At 53.2% G+C, this 12,767-nt stretch overlaps 1 protein-coding gene across 4 annotated transcripts in view; it reads right to left on the reverse strand.

Annotated features, from left to right (window-relative positions):
• Abtb3 (ankyrin repeat and BTB domain containing 3) overlaps positions 1-12,767 on the reverse strand; it is a 252,579-nt gene that overhangs the window by 53,337 nt on the left and 186,475 nt on the right. For 2 of the 4 annotated variants that reach the window (XM_026397911.2, XM_026397901.2), the window contains exon 4: positions 6,913-7,065. In XM_026397911.2, coding sequence (XP_026253696.2) covers positions 6,913-7,065 — 153 coding nt within the window. Of the gene's footprint in view, positions 1-6,912; positions 7,081-7,196; positions 7,296-12,767 lie in introns of those variants that run through there. The other 2 variants (XM_026397929.2, XM_026397919.2) reach the window with 2 other exon arrangements.

Consider the following 12,767-nt stretch of genomic DNA (forward strand, 5'->3'; position numbering starts at 1 on the left):
CCGTGTCTCTCTGGTCCTTTCTCCTCTCTCCATCTTCTGCTTCTGCCTTCATTCTGACTGCCAGCATCTCACCTGGATCACTGGACCCCAGAGTCCCTGAACCCTGCTACCCGGGTCCATCTTCCATTTGACCGGTAGGCAACTCTTGCAAAAATATGAGTCTGATGTCATTTCCCGACTTAAAAATCTGCAACAGCTCTGGCCTCCTGCAGGATAAGTCAGAGTTCTTTGGCATGACACACAGGACCCTTCCGGGATGAATCTGGCCCCGCTTCCAGCTCTGCAGCCAGCAGCTGGGAGCCGGTCCTCAGTGGCTATTAGAACCTGTGCCCTCTGTGGATTCCTGTTGGTCCTCCATCCGCAGTCCCACCTGGAGGTCTGAGCATGTGCTCTTCCTCTGCATGGATTTATTGCTCTAGAGCTTTCCTCCCTTATTTCCTCTCTTCACTTCTCTGCCTGATATACTCCTGTTTAGTTTTCAGGAAACAGATCAAGTAGCACCTCTGCAGGGAGGTCACCACCAGCTTCCCCCAGCCTAGATCTTGACTGACAGCTGTCGGTAGGCACCGTGGGTTTCTGCATTATTCCTGGATGTCTCTGTGCAGCCGAGCACATAGTAGGCCAGTCGTATGGCAGGCTCTCGGTAGGTGCTTGCAGAGTGCAAGGCTGTCCGTCTAGCTCAGCTCCCGAAGCAGGCTCTGTGTCCTGTCCCTGACCCTGCTGGGGAGGACAGTTACGCCCCAGAGTGACTCCCCTGGGATCAGGAGGCTTTTCCCTTGCTTCCAGGAGGCGCTAATGCACTGACCTCAGTGCGGGGGGGGGGGGGGGGGGAAGGGGGGCCCGCAGCGTGGAGGCTGATCTCCTGGAGGTGAAGTAGGGGCTGGCCTTCCCTGAATGCTCTCACAGCGGCCCAGCTGAGAGTCCGCGGGGAGCTGTGTGTCCAGGGCAGGAAGGACAAGGGCACACAGGGAGAGGAGAGAGCAGGCTGCAAGGGCTGAGGAGCTTTCCAGCTTCCCATGGCGCCACGTAGGCCCAGGTGCTCAGCCTCTGCCGCGGATCTTCTGGGGGAGAGACAGGGAGGCCCAAGGTCAGGCATCAGGGGAGTCCATGGACATGAGGAGGGAAACGGCTGATGGGGCTGGGCTTCCACACCGACTCACCCTCCACCTGTATTTTCTCCCTAGGCCTTTGTCAAATATTCATTAAGGCAGGCGTGTGACACTGTCACTACCCCCAGGGTCCTGACGTGCCCTCTGAACACCCAATCTGTTCCTCTCTGCCCCACGCCCTCTCTCCCTTCTGGTAGTGCTCAGGCTCTGGGTGACCTGAGGAGCTCATTTGCTCACTACTGATTAGGGTGCATCCTTCTAGTGGCAGGAGGATAGTGTCCTCGGAGCCCAGAACAAGATCAGGGACCCCGTGGACCTGGGGAGGGCGTGGGTGGCACAGTGGCCCTCTGGATCCGTGGCTCTGTGGATTCCACCAACTGTGGACTGAAAACAATTAGGGAAACAATTGCATCTGACTGAACACGTACAGACTTTCCCCTTATCATTATTCCCTGCAGAATACAGTTTAACAACAAATTACACAGCGCTTACCTGTGTTTGGAAAGTGAGCAACCTAGAGAGGAGTCAGAGCCTACAGGATATGCGCAGCTACATCACTACTATGCCATTTTATATAAGGGGCCCGAGCATTCCCAGGTTTGGCATCCTGGAGCCGACCTCTGCACCTACCCAGGGATGGCCATGGGATGCCAGGGTTAGCCTTCCCCTGGTCTGGATGATCTTCTCAGAGAGATGTTCTCCTGTGTGGGCCCCAAAGGCCATCGGCACCCTAGACCTGTCGGGCGAATGAACCTGAACTTCCAGCTGTCATTACAGGTAGCCAGCTGGGCCCATGCTGAACCAAGAATAAAACCTGTCAGACTCCAGGTGCCCAGGAGACCTGGGAAGGGTGGAAAGGAGCAGGTTGGCCCATGGTGCCACCTGTTTGTTCAGTTCATCCCTGACTTTCCGCCATGGTCCTCCAGCCCAGGGAGCAGTGGCCACTCCCATCCTTACAGAGGATGGACCAAGCCCTGTGTGATGGGGAAGTGACTCGCTCCAGGTCACCTCGTAGAAAGCAGCAGACCTAGACAACAGCATCTGAGTCTTGGCACTTAGTAGGTGCTACTAAAGACCACAGGGAAGCCAAGGCAGGAACACAACGGCCCAGGTCCCCTGAATCCCCTCTAATACGCTGCACCTTATCACTCTGGGCTTTTCCATGTGGGGACAGCTCAAATTCTGGTCTGAAACACTTGCAAAAAGATGGGGCATTTTCTGGAAGGAGCTCACAGTTCTAATGACCCCCAAATCCTGTTGAATGGTGCCATTTGTCAGCTGAGGGAGGACCTAGTAAGGTCCCCTGACTTCTTCTCTATCCACACAGCCAGAACAGAAACACTGCCTCTTACAAACACGAAGGAACCCACAGCACTTATTTTTGCATCTCCTGAAGAGTTTCAAAACCCATAATTAAGGAAACAAGGAGTCCTGCCGAGGCGAATTAACCATTCTGTCCTTCCCCTCCTCTGCTCTGACTCCCTCACCTCACAAAGAAGAAGAAGGAAAAAAAAAAGCTGGCTTCACACGTTTGGATGACCTGACACTCCGACTAAGGCAGACTAAATGGGTCACCCTGTTGGCTCAGAAGCCGCAGCCGCACAGAGCGGCATCCCTCTGAACACCTGATCACCATGGTGAGGCTCTGCTGTCGCTAAGTGGGGACAAAGACAGAGCTCCAGCAGCATTTGACCAAGGTCGCTCTGCAGATCTGGCACTAGTGCCAGACCTGGGCATCCTTGACTCCGGCTCCAGGCTGCCTCCCTCCAGGAAGCCTGCGCCAGCTGCCTGGCAATTATATGTGCTAATGTCACCGACACTCCAGCCGCCAAGGCCACTTTCCCGCATTTGTTAGAACACCGAATGACCCTCACCTTTCCTGGCTTGTTTATGCTTAGGGAGGGGAGCTGGGCTCTCTCCCAGAACCAGGAGCCCGCCTGCTAACGTCTAGGCTGAGGGACTGGGAAGAGAAACAAGGACACTATTGATACCTCCTCTGGGGAAGTCCTCCATGCTAGACCTGCTCTGGGCTTCAGTGACTTGGGGTGGGTGCCATAACCCCAAGAAGCCTTGGCCTTCTTCTCTGTAAAATGGGGTAATGAATCTATTTTGCATAAGTTGTTGCAGCTGGTTGTGGACAAGCCTCGAGGTCAGTTAGAATAAGGGACAGAGTGGGTCCTTCGTGTTTTTGCTGGGTGTCTGAACGAACAAAATGTCTTTGTTCCTGTTACCTGCAAAATGGAGCTGGTAATTGTTCACATCACATTTAAAGAGATTGGAAGTATGCACACACACACACACACACACACACACACACACACACACTGATCAGACTGAAAAATAAGCACTCTTTTTCATGAACTGAATTTTTTTTTCAAGTTAACATAACTTGTAAGTTTTACACCTACTGTTTAGGAAAGCTAACAAAATACTATACAGTGCTCCTTGGTATCTGTGGGAACACCCTGAGGACACCAGAATCTGCTGATGCTCAAATCCCTCATATAAAAATGGCAAAGTGTGTGCACATAACCTAATGTGCATCTTTCTGTGTACTTTAAATAATCCCTAGATTACTTATAATACCTAGTACAATGTAAATGCTGCGGAAATAGTTGTTGTACTACCGTATCTAGGGGATAACAAATATGTGCATATTCAGTACCGGAAAAAAATTCCAAAGTATTTTTGATGTGCCGTTGGTTGAATCTGCAGACTCGGAAACTGCAGGTTTGGAGGGTCGACGGTCTCTCAGTCATCTCTTTTTTTTAAGATGACCATCCAAATTTAATGAAATTTTAGCTTGAACAATCAAAGAGTACATTTTCTGTATACAAATTGTCATTCAGGAGACACTCAAGTCAAGGGTGGAGGGATAAGTGGCTAAAGAGAGCCCAGGGCCTCCTGTGAGACTGACCCCCTTGGCTCCCCTGTGCATTGTGGCTTCTGAGCTCATCACAATCACATCCCAAATGCCAGGGCTGAGGCCTCAAAGTGGGCAGATGAGAGACGGAACCCTTGGTGTGACTGTCAGAATGACACTCGTGTGGTCACCAGACCGTGCTCTGTGCTGAAGGGGGGTGCAGAGGTGGACAGCTCCCCGAGGCTCAGGTTTGGTGTATGGAATTCTGAGGAGGAACAGTCATCAAGAAGAGGGCTGCCGGCTGGGGTGGTGGCTCGGTGGTAGAGCACTGGCCTGGAATGTGCGAGGTCCTGGGTTCGACCCTCAGTACGACGTACAAGTAAATAAATAAAATAAAAAAGATCCATTTTTGACAACTTAAAAAATATTAAAAGAAGAAGAAGAAGAGGGCTACCACGGTCCTCTGAGAGGACTATCTAGTTCTAGGGTGGGGAACCAGAAAAGCTGTACATCACCCATCCCTTGTGCCTACAGGGGATTGATGTCAGGATCCCCTGTAGTCACCCAAATCCCCAGATGCTCAAGTCCCCCCTATAAAATGGTGCAGCATCTGACGTCACCAACATGATCCTCCTGTGCACTTTACATGATCTCCACGTTACTTATAATACCTCGTGCAATGAAGATGTTATGCAAACAGCAGTTAGACTATAATGTCCAGGCCATAGTGACCAGAAGAAGTCATTGGATCATGTTCAGTACAGACAGAATTCTCTTCTCAACTCTTTTTCACCTGCAGCTGGCTGAACCCCTGGATATGGAGGGCCAGTGTGGTTCTACTTTTGGGTGCCTGGTTCGTTATCCAACTCCTGACCCGGTCACTTAATCTCTGTGTGATCCTGGGCATTACCTAGTGTCTCTGGGCCTTGATTTTCTTCTCTGTAAAACGGGGCAGCATTATTTTTCTGGACAATAATGTTTATTTTGAGGTTCATATTAGAACACATTAAAGGCTTTCCAAAACCATAAAGCAACGTTCCTGAGTATGAGCCTCTATTGCTTTTCAGGGTAGTAGAGACTTTTGAGATTCTACTTATTTCCTTTTGGGTGTTGTCTATATGGAGGCTTCACATTCATGACCTCATGTTGTGCATGCACTAACCTCTGAGGGGGGCTGCTAATAATACCCCCAAGTTACTGACGGGGAAATGAAGGTTCAGAGAGGTTAACTAGCTTGCCCAAGATTGCACAGCTAAATTAACTGTGGTGGTGGCATTTGGATCCAGGCAATGGTACCCTGGAGCCCAGGCTCCTAACCGTAGGCTCTGACTTCTGGGAGCACGACAGACAAAGAACACTTTGTCAGTAAACATTAAGGAAATGTCTTACTTTCCCCACCCTGCAGTGGATCAGGGCTTATTTCAACCAGGAGAGCTGGAGCCCCAAGGGTACCCCAGGTTGGAGCTGGGGACAGTGAGCCACGGGTAGGGTACCACCCTAAGAAACAGAAGACAGGAGAGTCTGGTGGGCAAAGGCTGAACTTTGGCCTAGAATCACTATAATCTCTTCCTGGCCCTTCCACCTACAAGCTACCCCACCAATGGCTTCCTCATTGCAACATGGGAAGCAACCTCATGAGGCTGCTGCAGGGATTAAACCAGACAGGCGATGAGTGCAAATGTCTCGTTGCAGCTGATGATGGACACATAGTACCTGCTCAATAAACGGCTGCTCCCAGCCTTTCCCTGAGAATGACTATTGTTCTAGGTGCCATGGTGGAAGGCATGGTGGCCAGCTAGGAACGGACTAGACAGAGAAACCTGAAGGCAGAAAAGCTCAGTGGTTAGAATACAGGCCTGGGTCTGGCTATCTGAATTCATATCCTTAGCATTTACTACTCCAGTGACCTTGGGTATAAGACTTAACCTACCTGGGCCTGAGTTTCTTTGTCTTTGAGGAGGGTGTAATAATCAACTATTTGATAGGATTTGGGAGAATATTAGACATTACTTCATATAAAGCACTTAAAACAGGACCCAGCTTACAGCAAACATTCATAGAGCTAGCAGTCAAGACCCATCAGTGCCTTCTGTGTTCTTGGGCCCTGAGGCCCTCCGGGGCTTCGGTGGGCCACCTTTTATCCTGCAAAGCCTCAATTTCCTTGCAGACCCCAGTCAGATCCTGGAAGGCAGAAATCTCTGTAGCTTGGCCCATGATCAAGGCAGACAAACCAGAGCGAGGACAGCTTCTCATCAGGTGGGTGGAAGGGAATTTGAAGATTTGAAAACAGTGATAAAGATCCCAGGAAACAGCTCAAGGAACCAGGAAAACACACACACACACACACACACACACACACACGCGCGCGAGCGCACAAGCCCACGCAATCCGGTTTCTGTGCTCTCTGTATTTATGACTGAAGTGGTCGATTCCCTGGTTTTGCTTTGGATAAACATGAGCTGCTCAATAAATGGCTGGGGGTGGGGGGTCAGCAGCCCGTGAGTAGTCCCCACCGTGCTGGATGGGGACCTGGACACACAGGTGAGAAATGCAGGGGACCCCTCTGTCCTCGTGCACGTGGGGAGCCGAGGGCTGCCTCCCCCAGCCACAGAGTGTGTTTGCAAGATTCGGTCAGAAAACTCCCGGCAGAGAGTATTTGATTGAGGGAGGGGAGGAAGGCGGGGAGGGGAAGGAAGGCTAGCGGACCTGGCACCCTGGCACCCTGGCATCCCAACGGCCACGCTGCCCATCTCGTTCCTCCCGGGGACTCGGGGACTCGGGACCTGCTCCTCATTGTTCAGCCCCGTCTGCCATTTAAACCCGCGGAGTCGCAGCCACGGCGACCCACAGCGCCGCGCTGAGCCCGGCGCCCGCAGCCCCGGGGCAGGTGGCCTCGCGGCCGCGCTCCGTGCATCCCCGCCCGCCGCGCCCCGGCCCTACCTGAGCTGGCGCGGCTCGCAGTCCACGCCGGGCAGCAGCAGCCGGGCCGCCTGGCGGACGTCGTCGCTGTCCATGGAGAAGCTGCGGCGGTGGCCGGCGTGCGCCACGGCCACCCGGATCCACTCCATCAGCGGCGGCAGCACGAGGAAGGGCCTGCAGCGGGCGGAGGGTGGCGGGGACGCGCAGTTAGGGCGGTGGTGGCTGTCGCTCAGCCCCTCCCCTGCCGGGGCCGACCCCTCCTCCCCGCCCCCGCCCCCCCCTCGGCTTCCCTGGAGACCCTGGCTCTGCGCTCCCGAGAGGTGGGAGAGCCTGCGGAGACATCCCGACCCCACGGGGGACTCCGGGGCAGGCTCTCCGGAGTCGCTGGGCCTCAGTTTCCTCATCTGTAAAACGGGGACCCTGTGACCACGAAAGCCTACGCGGTAGCTAGGCTGTGAACACTGTCCCTCTCAGCATCATGTGAACGTCAAGGAGATGAGTCACTTAAAGCACCAAGCACAAGGTCTGGAGCCAGCAGAAGGCCCGGGAACCTGGTGCCAGGGTTCTTGGGGCTCCTGACTCGGGGCCCAATTCTAAGGTGTCCTTTAAATGTCCCCTCCCATCCCCAGCTTGCTTCCGCACACCCTCTGGAACTTTCCCAGGCCTCAGATCTGCCCAAGTACCAGCTGCCAAAAGGCGGTGATACCTGGCAGAGGCACAGAGAGCCCAGCTTTCCCCGGGACCCCACTGTTGGCGGTGGCCCAGTAACAGCCAGCAAAGCTGGGCTCCTGGTCACACCGCTGAAACTGAGAGCCTCCTATGTCTCCTGCCACTGGGGTGTGAAGGTGGGGTCCTGATTGTCACAGGGGTTGACAGAGACAATGTCCTGTATCAGTCATAGCTACCTCAGGGCGTGTGTGCATTGTGTGTGTGGAATGTAGATGTCTTCCTCTTCCTTCCTGTGATTCTGAACTCTGTCCTCATGTTAGGCTCACTCTGGGGAGAAGGGTTCTTGAAAAATACCCATACTTTAGTCCTATCCCAGGATTCTGATTTAATCGGTGCAGGGTGGAAAAAGCAGCAGTAGTTTTTAATACCCACCATGTGAATTTAATGTGCATGGAAATTACCTGCAGGGTTTGTTAAAAGATGGATGACCAACCCCTCCCCCCAGAGTTTCTGATTTGGTAGATCTGGGACTTGCATTTTTAACCAGTTCCTGATACTGATGCTGCTGGCCTGGGGTAGTAACCTTCAAAGAACGCACACTCTAATGTAATTGTGGGAGGGCCGAGGCACCAGAGAGGTTCTGACATGCAGAGTCCTGGCCCTCGCTCCAGAGATGCTGACTGTAGAGGGGCCAAGAACACACTTTTAAAAAGCAGCCTGTAGGGCTGGGGATGTGGCTCAAGTGGTGGCGTGCTCGCCTGGCATGCGTGCGGCCCGGGTTCGATCCTCAGCACCACATACCAACAAAGATGTTATGTCCGCCGAGAACTAAAAAATAAATATTAAAAATTCTCTCTCTCTATCTCTTTCTCTCCTCTCTCACTCTCTCTTTAAAAAAAAAAAAAAAAAAAAAAAAAAAAAAAAGCAGCCTGTAGGATTCTGATTTAGGTGGATGGCCCAGGGCCAAGCCTGGAGAAATACACTATGCAGATCCCAAAGATGGTCTGCCATTCTGCAGGGCCTGGACTTGAGTGAAGCCAGGGGGCGCTAGGGAGCAAAACTCAAGGAGACCAGGGGATCCATACATGTTTCAGGCACCTCTTTGTCTTTCCCCTGGCCCTGGGGCTGCCACTCAGCTCCGCATGGCTGCCAGGGGAGCACTTAAGGGTTCACAAGGCAGCTGACTCACTGTGACACACAGATGTCATAAAGTTGTTGGTGGCAGATTCCTGGAGTGAACCTATGTAGAGGATACTTATAACTCAGCCTTTTACGTTCCTCCCAGTTAACCCTATTCATGATCTCGTCCAAGTACAGGGCCAGCCCCCGAGCTAGTTGTGAATAGGCCCATTTCATAGATGGAGAAGGGGGTGATTATCGAGGTTCAGAAACATGCATGGATCACAAAGATGTGAGAGCTGGGAGTCAGACCCAAGACCACACAGCCTGTAACTCCTTATGATATCAGCATTCTCTTCTCCCTCTCCCCAGCATGCACCCTGTTACCCAGCATGCACTTGTTACCTCTAGGGGAACCGATCTGCTCATGGAGCCCCGGTGGTGTGCCATGTTCATACCCAGCCATGCATTCTGTTCCCTGTGGGTAAGGCCTGCAGCCCCACTGAGCCTTCAAACTGTAGGTTAAGTCCCACCTCTTCCTAAACATCCGTCCTGATAACTCTGCCCCATGCAGAGGCTGGTCCTGCAGATGCCCTGTTGGCACGTGAACTCCACAAGGGCAGGGACCTGGGACTGCTCAGGTCGCTGTTCTAGCTACAGCCCCAGGACAGTGACTGGCAGGCTGTAGCTACTTAATAAATATTTGTTCATGAAACAGACTGACTTACCAATTTCTTACTGGGTGAAACGAATAAAATCGAGTTTCTGGACCCACGGATCTGCGGGGCAGCCGCCCGGGGAATTTCTGCCTGCGTCTGCCTGCTCCTTAGCTGTCTCCCTCATTCTTTCTCCCTCTCCATCACCTAAACTGAATCAGGACTCAATAAACACACAGTGACTTGAAATTGAATTGGATTCTACTGTCTGGGGTGATGTGGAACTTATTTTTGTCACTGGGTCTCCATCGCCATTGGAAACCAGCCCCAAGACCTCAGAGAACGCCTGCCTGGGTTGTTTTTCAGAGGTGTACCCCCTCCTTTCCTTTACTCTGTGGCCCCCTGAGCACAGCCCACGACCCCCAGTCCCTGGAGGGCTGTGTCTCTCTCACCGAGTGGCCCCTGGGCTGCTGCCTTTCATGCCAGAGGCCCAGGGGACACAGTGGTACTGAAGAATCCCAAGAGAAGCAGAGAGAGGCTCTGCGGCTGTCCAAGGCAGGGGCACCTTTACCAAGACAGCTGGCGAGCCCCAGGAGAACAGAGCTGAACCCCAGGGGTCCGGCTTCTTCTGGGATTTTCTATGTACCTATTCTCTTCTTTCAACGGTGTCTCCTTTAGTCACTCTGACCTCAATAGTTTATAAGCTCAAGAATTCTTTGCCAGCAACTCATTAAAAAATCTTCTTATCTTGTCTGCTCAGAAGGGGAAAAGCCAGCATTATTTGTGATGTTTTATTTGGAGGAGCTGGAAATGGGAAAGAATTCTAGGGCCTGGAGTCAAGGAGAGGGTGGAGAATGCTCAGGAAAAAGAATATTGCATTCTCTTTGAATATTTTTTTTGGAGAACAGTGTTCCACCGGCTCCTGCTTCAGTCCAGTGCTGTCTGTACCCACTAAGCCCCGGAAGCCGCCCGTGCAGCTCATGGTTTAGTGAAGTTTTGCCAAGGCCCCGACTTCACACTCCAAGTTCTGGTTCAGTAGAACCTGGGGCGGGGCCTGGGCCCTGCATCTCACAGGGGCTCCCCTGGGATTCTAGCCGGGTTTCTTAGCCCCTCCTGGAGTGCACAGAGGAGGGAGTAGTGCACTCGGGCAGGGCCGTGGCCATCTCCATCTTCTCTGTGGCATGAGGGGAAGGACTGAGGGATGGACTGGAGGATCTGGAAAGGAAGAGGTGACCCAGGTGGGCCCCTGGCAGGGTCAAGGCAGCAGGAGGTGGAGATCATATCCGGCCACCGCCTTTCTCTGAAAGGGTAAAGAGCGAGCTGGGAGTGAGGGAGATGGCCTGCGACTGGGAAGGGAGCTGGGGGATGCTGGATGCTCAGGACAGATGGTCTGCTTGGTGGGAAAAGCCTGGTTTGGGATTCTGCAGAACCAAATTCCAGGCCTGGGTCTGCTGGGAACTCACTGCAGGGTCCAGGCCCTGGCCAGTGAGGGTTCTGGCCCTCCGTCTTGTCTGTAACAAGTCTGACTTGTTCGGGGGACTTGTTCGGGGGGGGGGGGGCAAGCCACTTCTGTGAATGGCCGGCTGGTGAGTATGTCAGGCTCTGTGGGCCGCACGGTCCCTGCTACAGCTGCTGAGTCCTGCTGTTGTAGTAAGAAAGCAGCCCTAGCTGATACTCCAGTGAGCGAACTGGGCTGTGTTCCAATAAAACTTTATTTATAACATCAGACGGTGGGTCACGGTTGGCCAGCTCTGGTCTGCTTGGTTCCTCTGAGGCTGGCATTCTTTGATTCGACTGGAATGGCCAGTGGCCTGAGCTCTTAGGAAGGATCTCGTGTGTGGTTGAGGGAAGATGCAGGGATGCTCAGGAAGGTCCCCGTAAAGAGGGCAGAAAGCCTTGGGGGATTCAGGAGAGGGATCCTCCCCAAAGAGGTCAGGGTGATTTGGGGAATACTGAGCCATAGGCATATCCAGATTTAGATCTTAAAAAGACAGAACTTGAGACCTGGCCAGGAGTGCATGACCAACGGAGCGTCAATTATTAATGTTATTTATTCATTCAACAGTCCCTTAAGGACCACCCACGTCCCAGCGGGATTTTAGGGTCAGGGTATGTAGCAGAGACAGGACTCACAGGCCTCTGCTCTAGTACAGCTGACAGTGTGACGGGGTGACAGTATACACACATAAACCAACAGTCATAAAGTGGTCACACCTTGTGGTGGGTGCCAGGGTGCTGAAATAGAGAACAGATAAGGTTGAGGTGGGGGTGCTGGGAAGGCCTCGCTAAGGAGGTGTCAGAACCTCAAAGATGTGAAGGAGTTAGCCACGTGGAGGGATGGATAGTCCAGTAGCAGGAACAGACTGTGCAAAGCCCCTGAGGAAGAAAAGAACTTTATGGGCATCAAGGGCTTTTTTACGCATCATCTGGAGAGCTGGAGTGGAGATGGGGAGGCAGGACAGAAGAGGGAGCTGAATTAATGCTGATGGTAAAGGAGACTCGGCCAATGGGATCAAGTAACCTGCAGACGTATCCAGGCATATCCAGGCGGGCCCTAAATGTGAGGGGAACTTATAGGAGGGAGACTGAAGGAGACCGACACAGAAGAATGTGACACCCAGGCGAGATGAGCCACTGCCGGCTTTGAAGATGGAGAAGAGGCCACAGGCCAAGCAAGGCAAGGAGCGTGTTCTAGAAGCTGGAAGAGGCAAGGCAGCGGGTTCCTCCCTCAGCGCCTCGGAGGGGAGCAGCCGGCGCACACCTTGGCCTCTGCCCCACGAGACTTACTTTGGATTTCTAGACCTGCAGAAGGGGCCAGTGATGGCCCTGAGTTGCATCAGGCAGGCCTGTGGTCACTTGTTACAGGGCTGAAAAGCGGGTTTGGGTCAGAGGGTCTGGTTCGGCGGGCGCAAGCCACTTCTGTGAACGGAGCAGGTTCCAGAGCTAAGGGCAAGGCCACCCCGGGGCCCTGCCGTCACCTCCCTCCAGACTGCCTTGCTCCTGAGGTCAGGCCTGCTCTTGTGGCTCCGCTGTTTAACAGCAGGGAGGACACCCAGGGACACCAGGGCCCTGGGCACACAGGGGAAGGAGGAGGTGGAGCCGCAGCACAGGGTGGCCCTCCGCAAGCCAAGGAGGCTCCATCCTAGACTTCAGCCTCCAGAGTGGAGAGAAAAGGAGTCCCCAGCGTTCAGATCTGTGGGACTTTGGGATGAGAGTCCCAGAAAATGAATTCTCAACGGTGGTTGACAGTTTGGGAATAACTTAAGGAAGGGTTCCCAAACCCAAGGAACCGTCCCCCGAGGCTTCAGCGTGGGATAGAGTGGCTGTGTTAGAAGCTCAGCCTCCTCAGAGGCCCAGTGGATGTTGGCTTGTCTCATCTGAATGAGGCCCAATAGTGGGCATCGGCCTTCGGAGGCTGTGCTGTAGGGGGTT

This window comes from Urocitellus parryii, chromosome 5 (assembly GCF_045843805.1).
Source record: "Urocitellus parryii isolate mUroPar1 chromosome 5, mUroPar1.hap1, whole genome shotgun sequence".
NCBI classification, from domain to species: domain Eukaryota; kingdom Metazoa; phylum Chordata; class Mammalia; order Rodentia; family Sciuridae; genus Urocitellus; species Urocitellus parryii.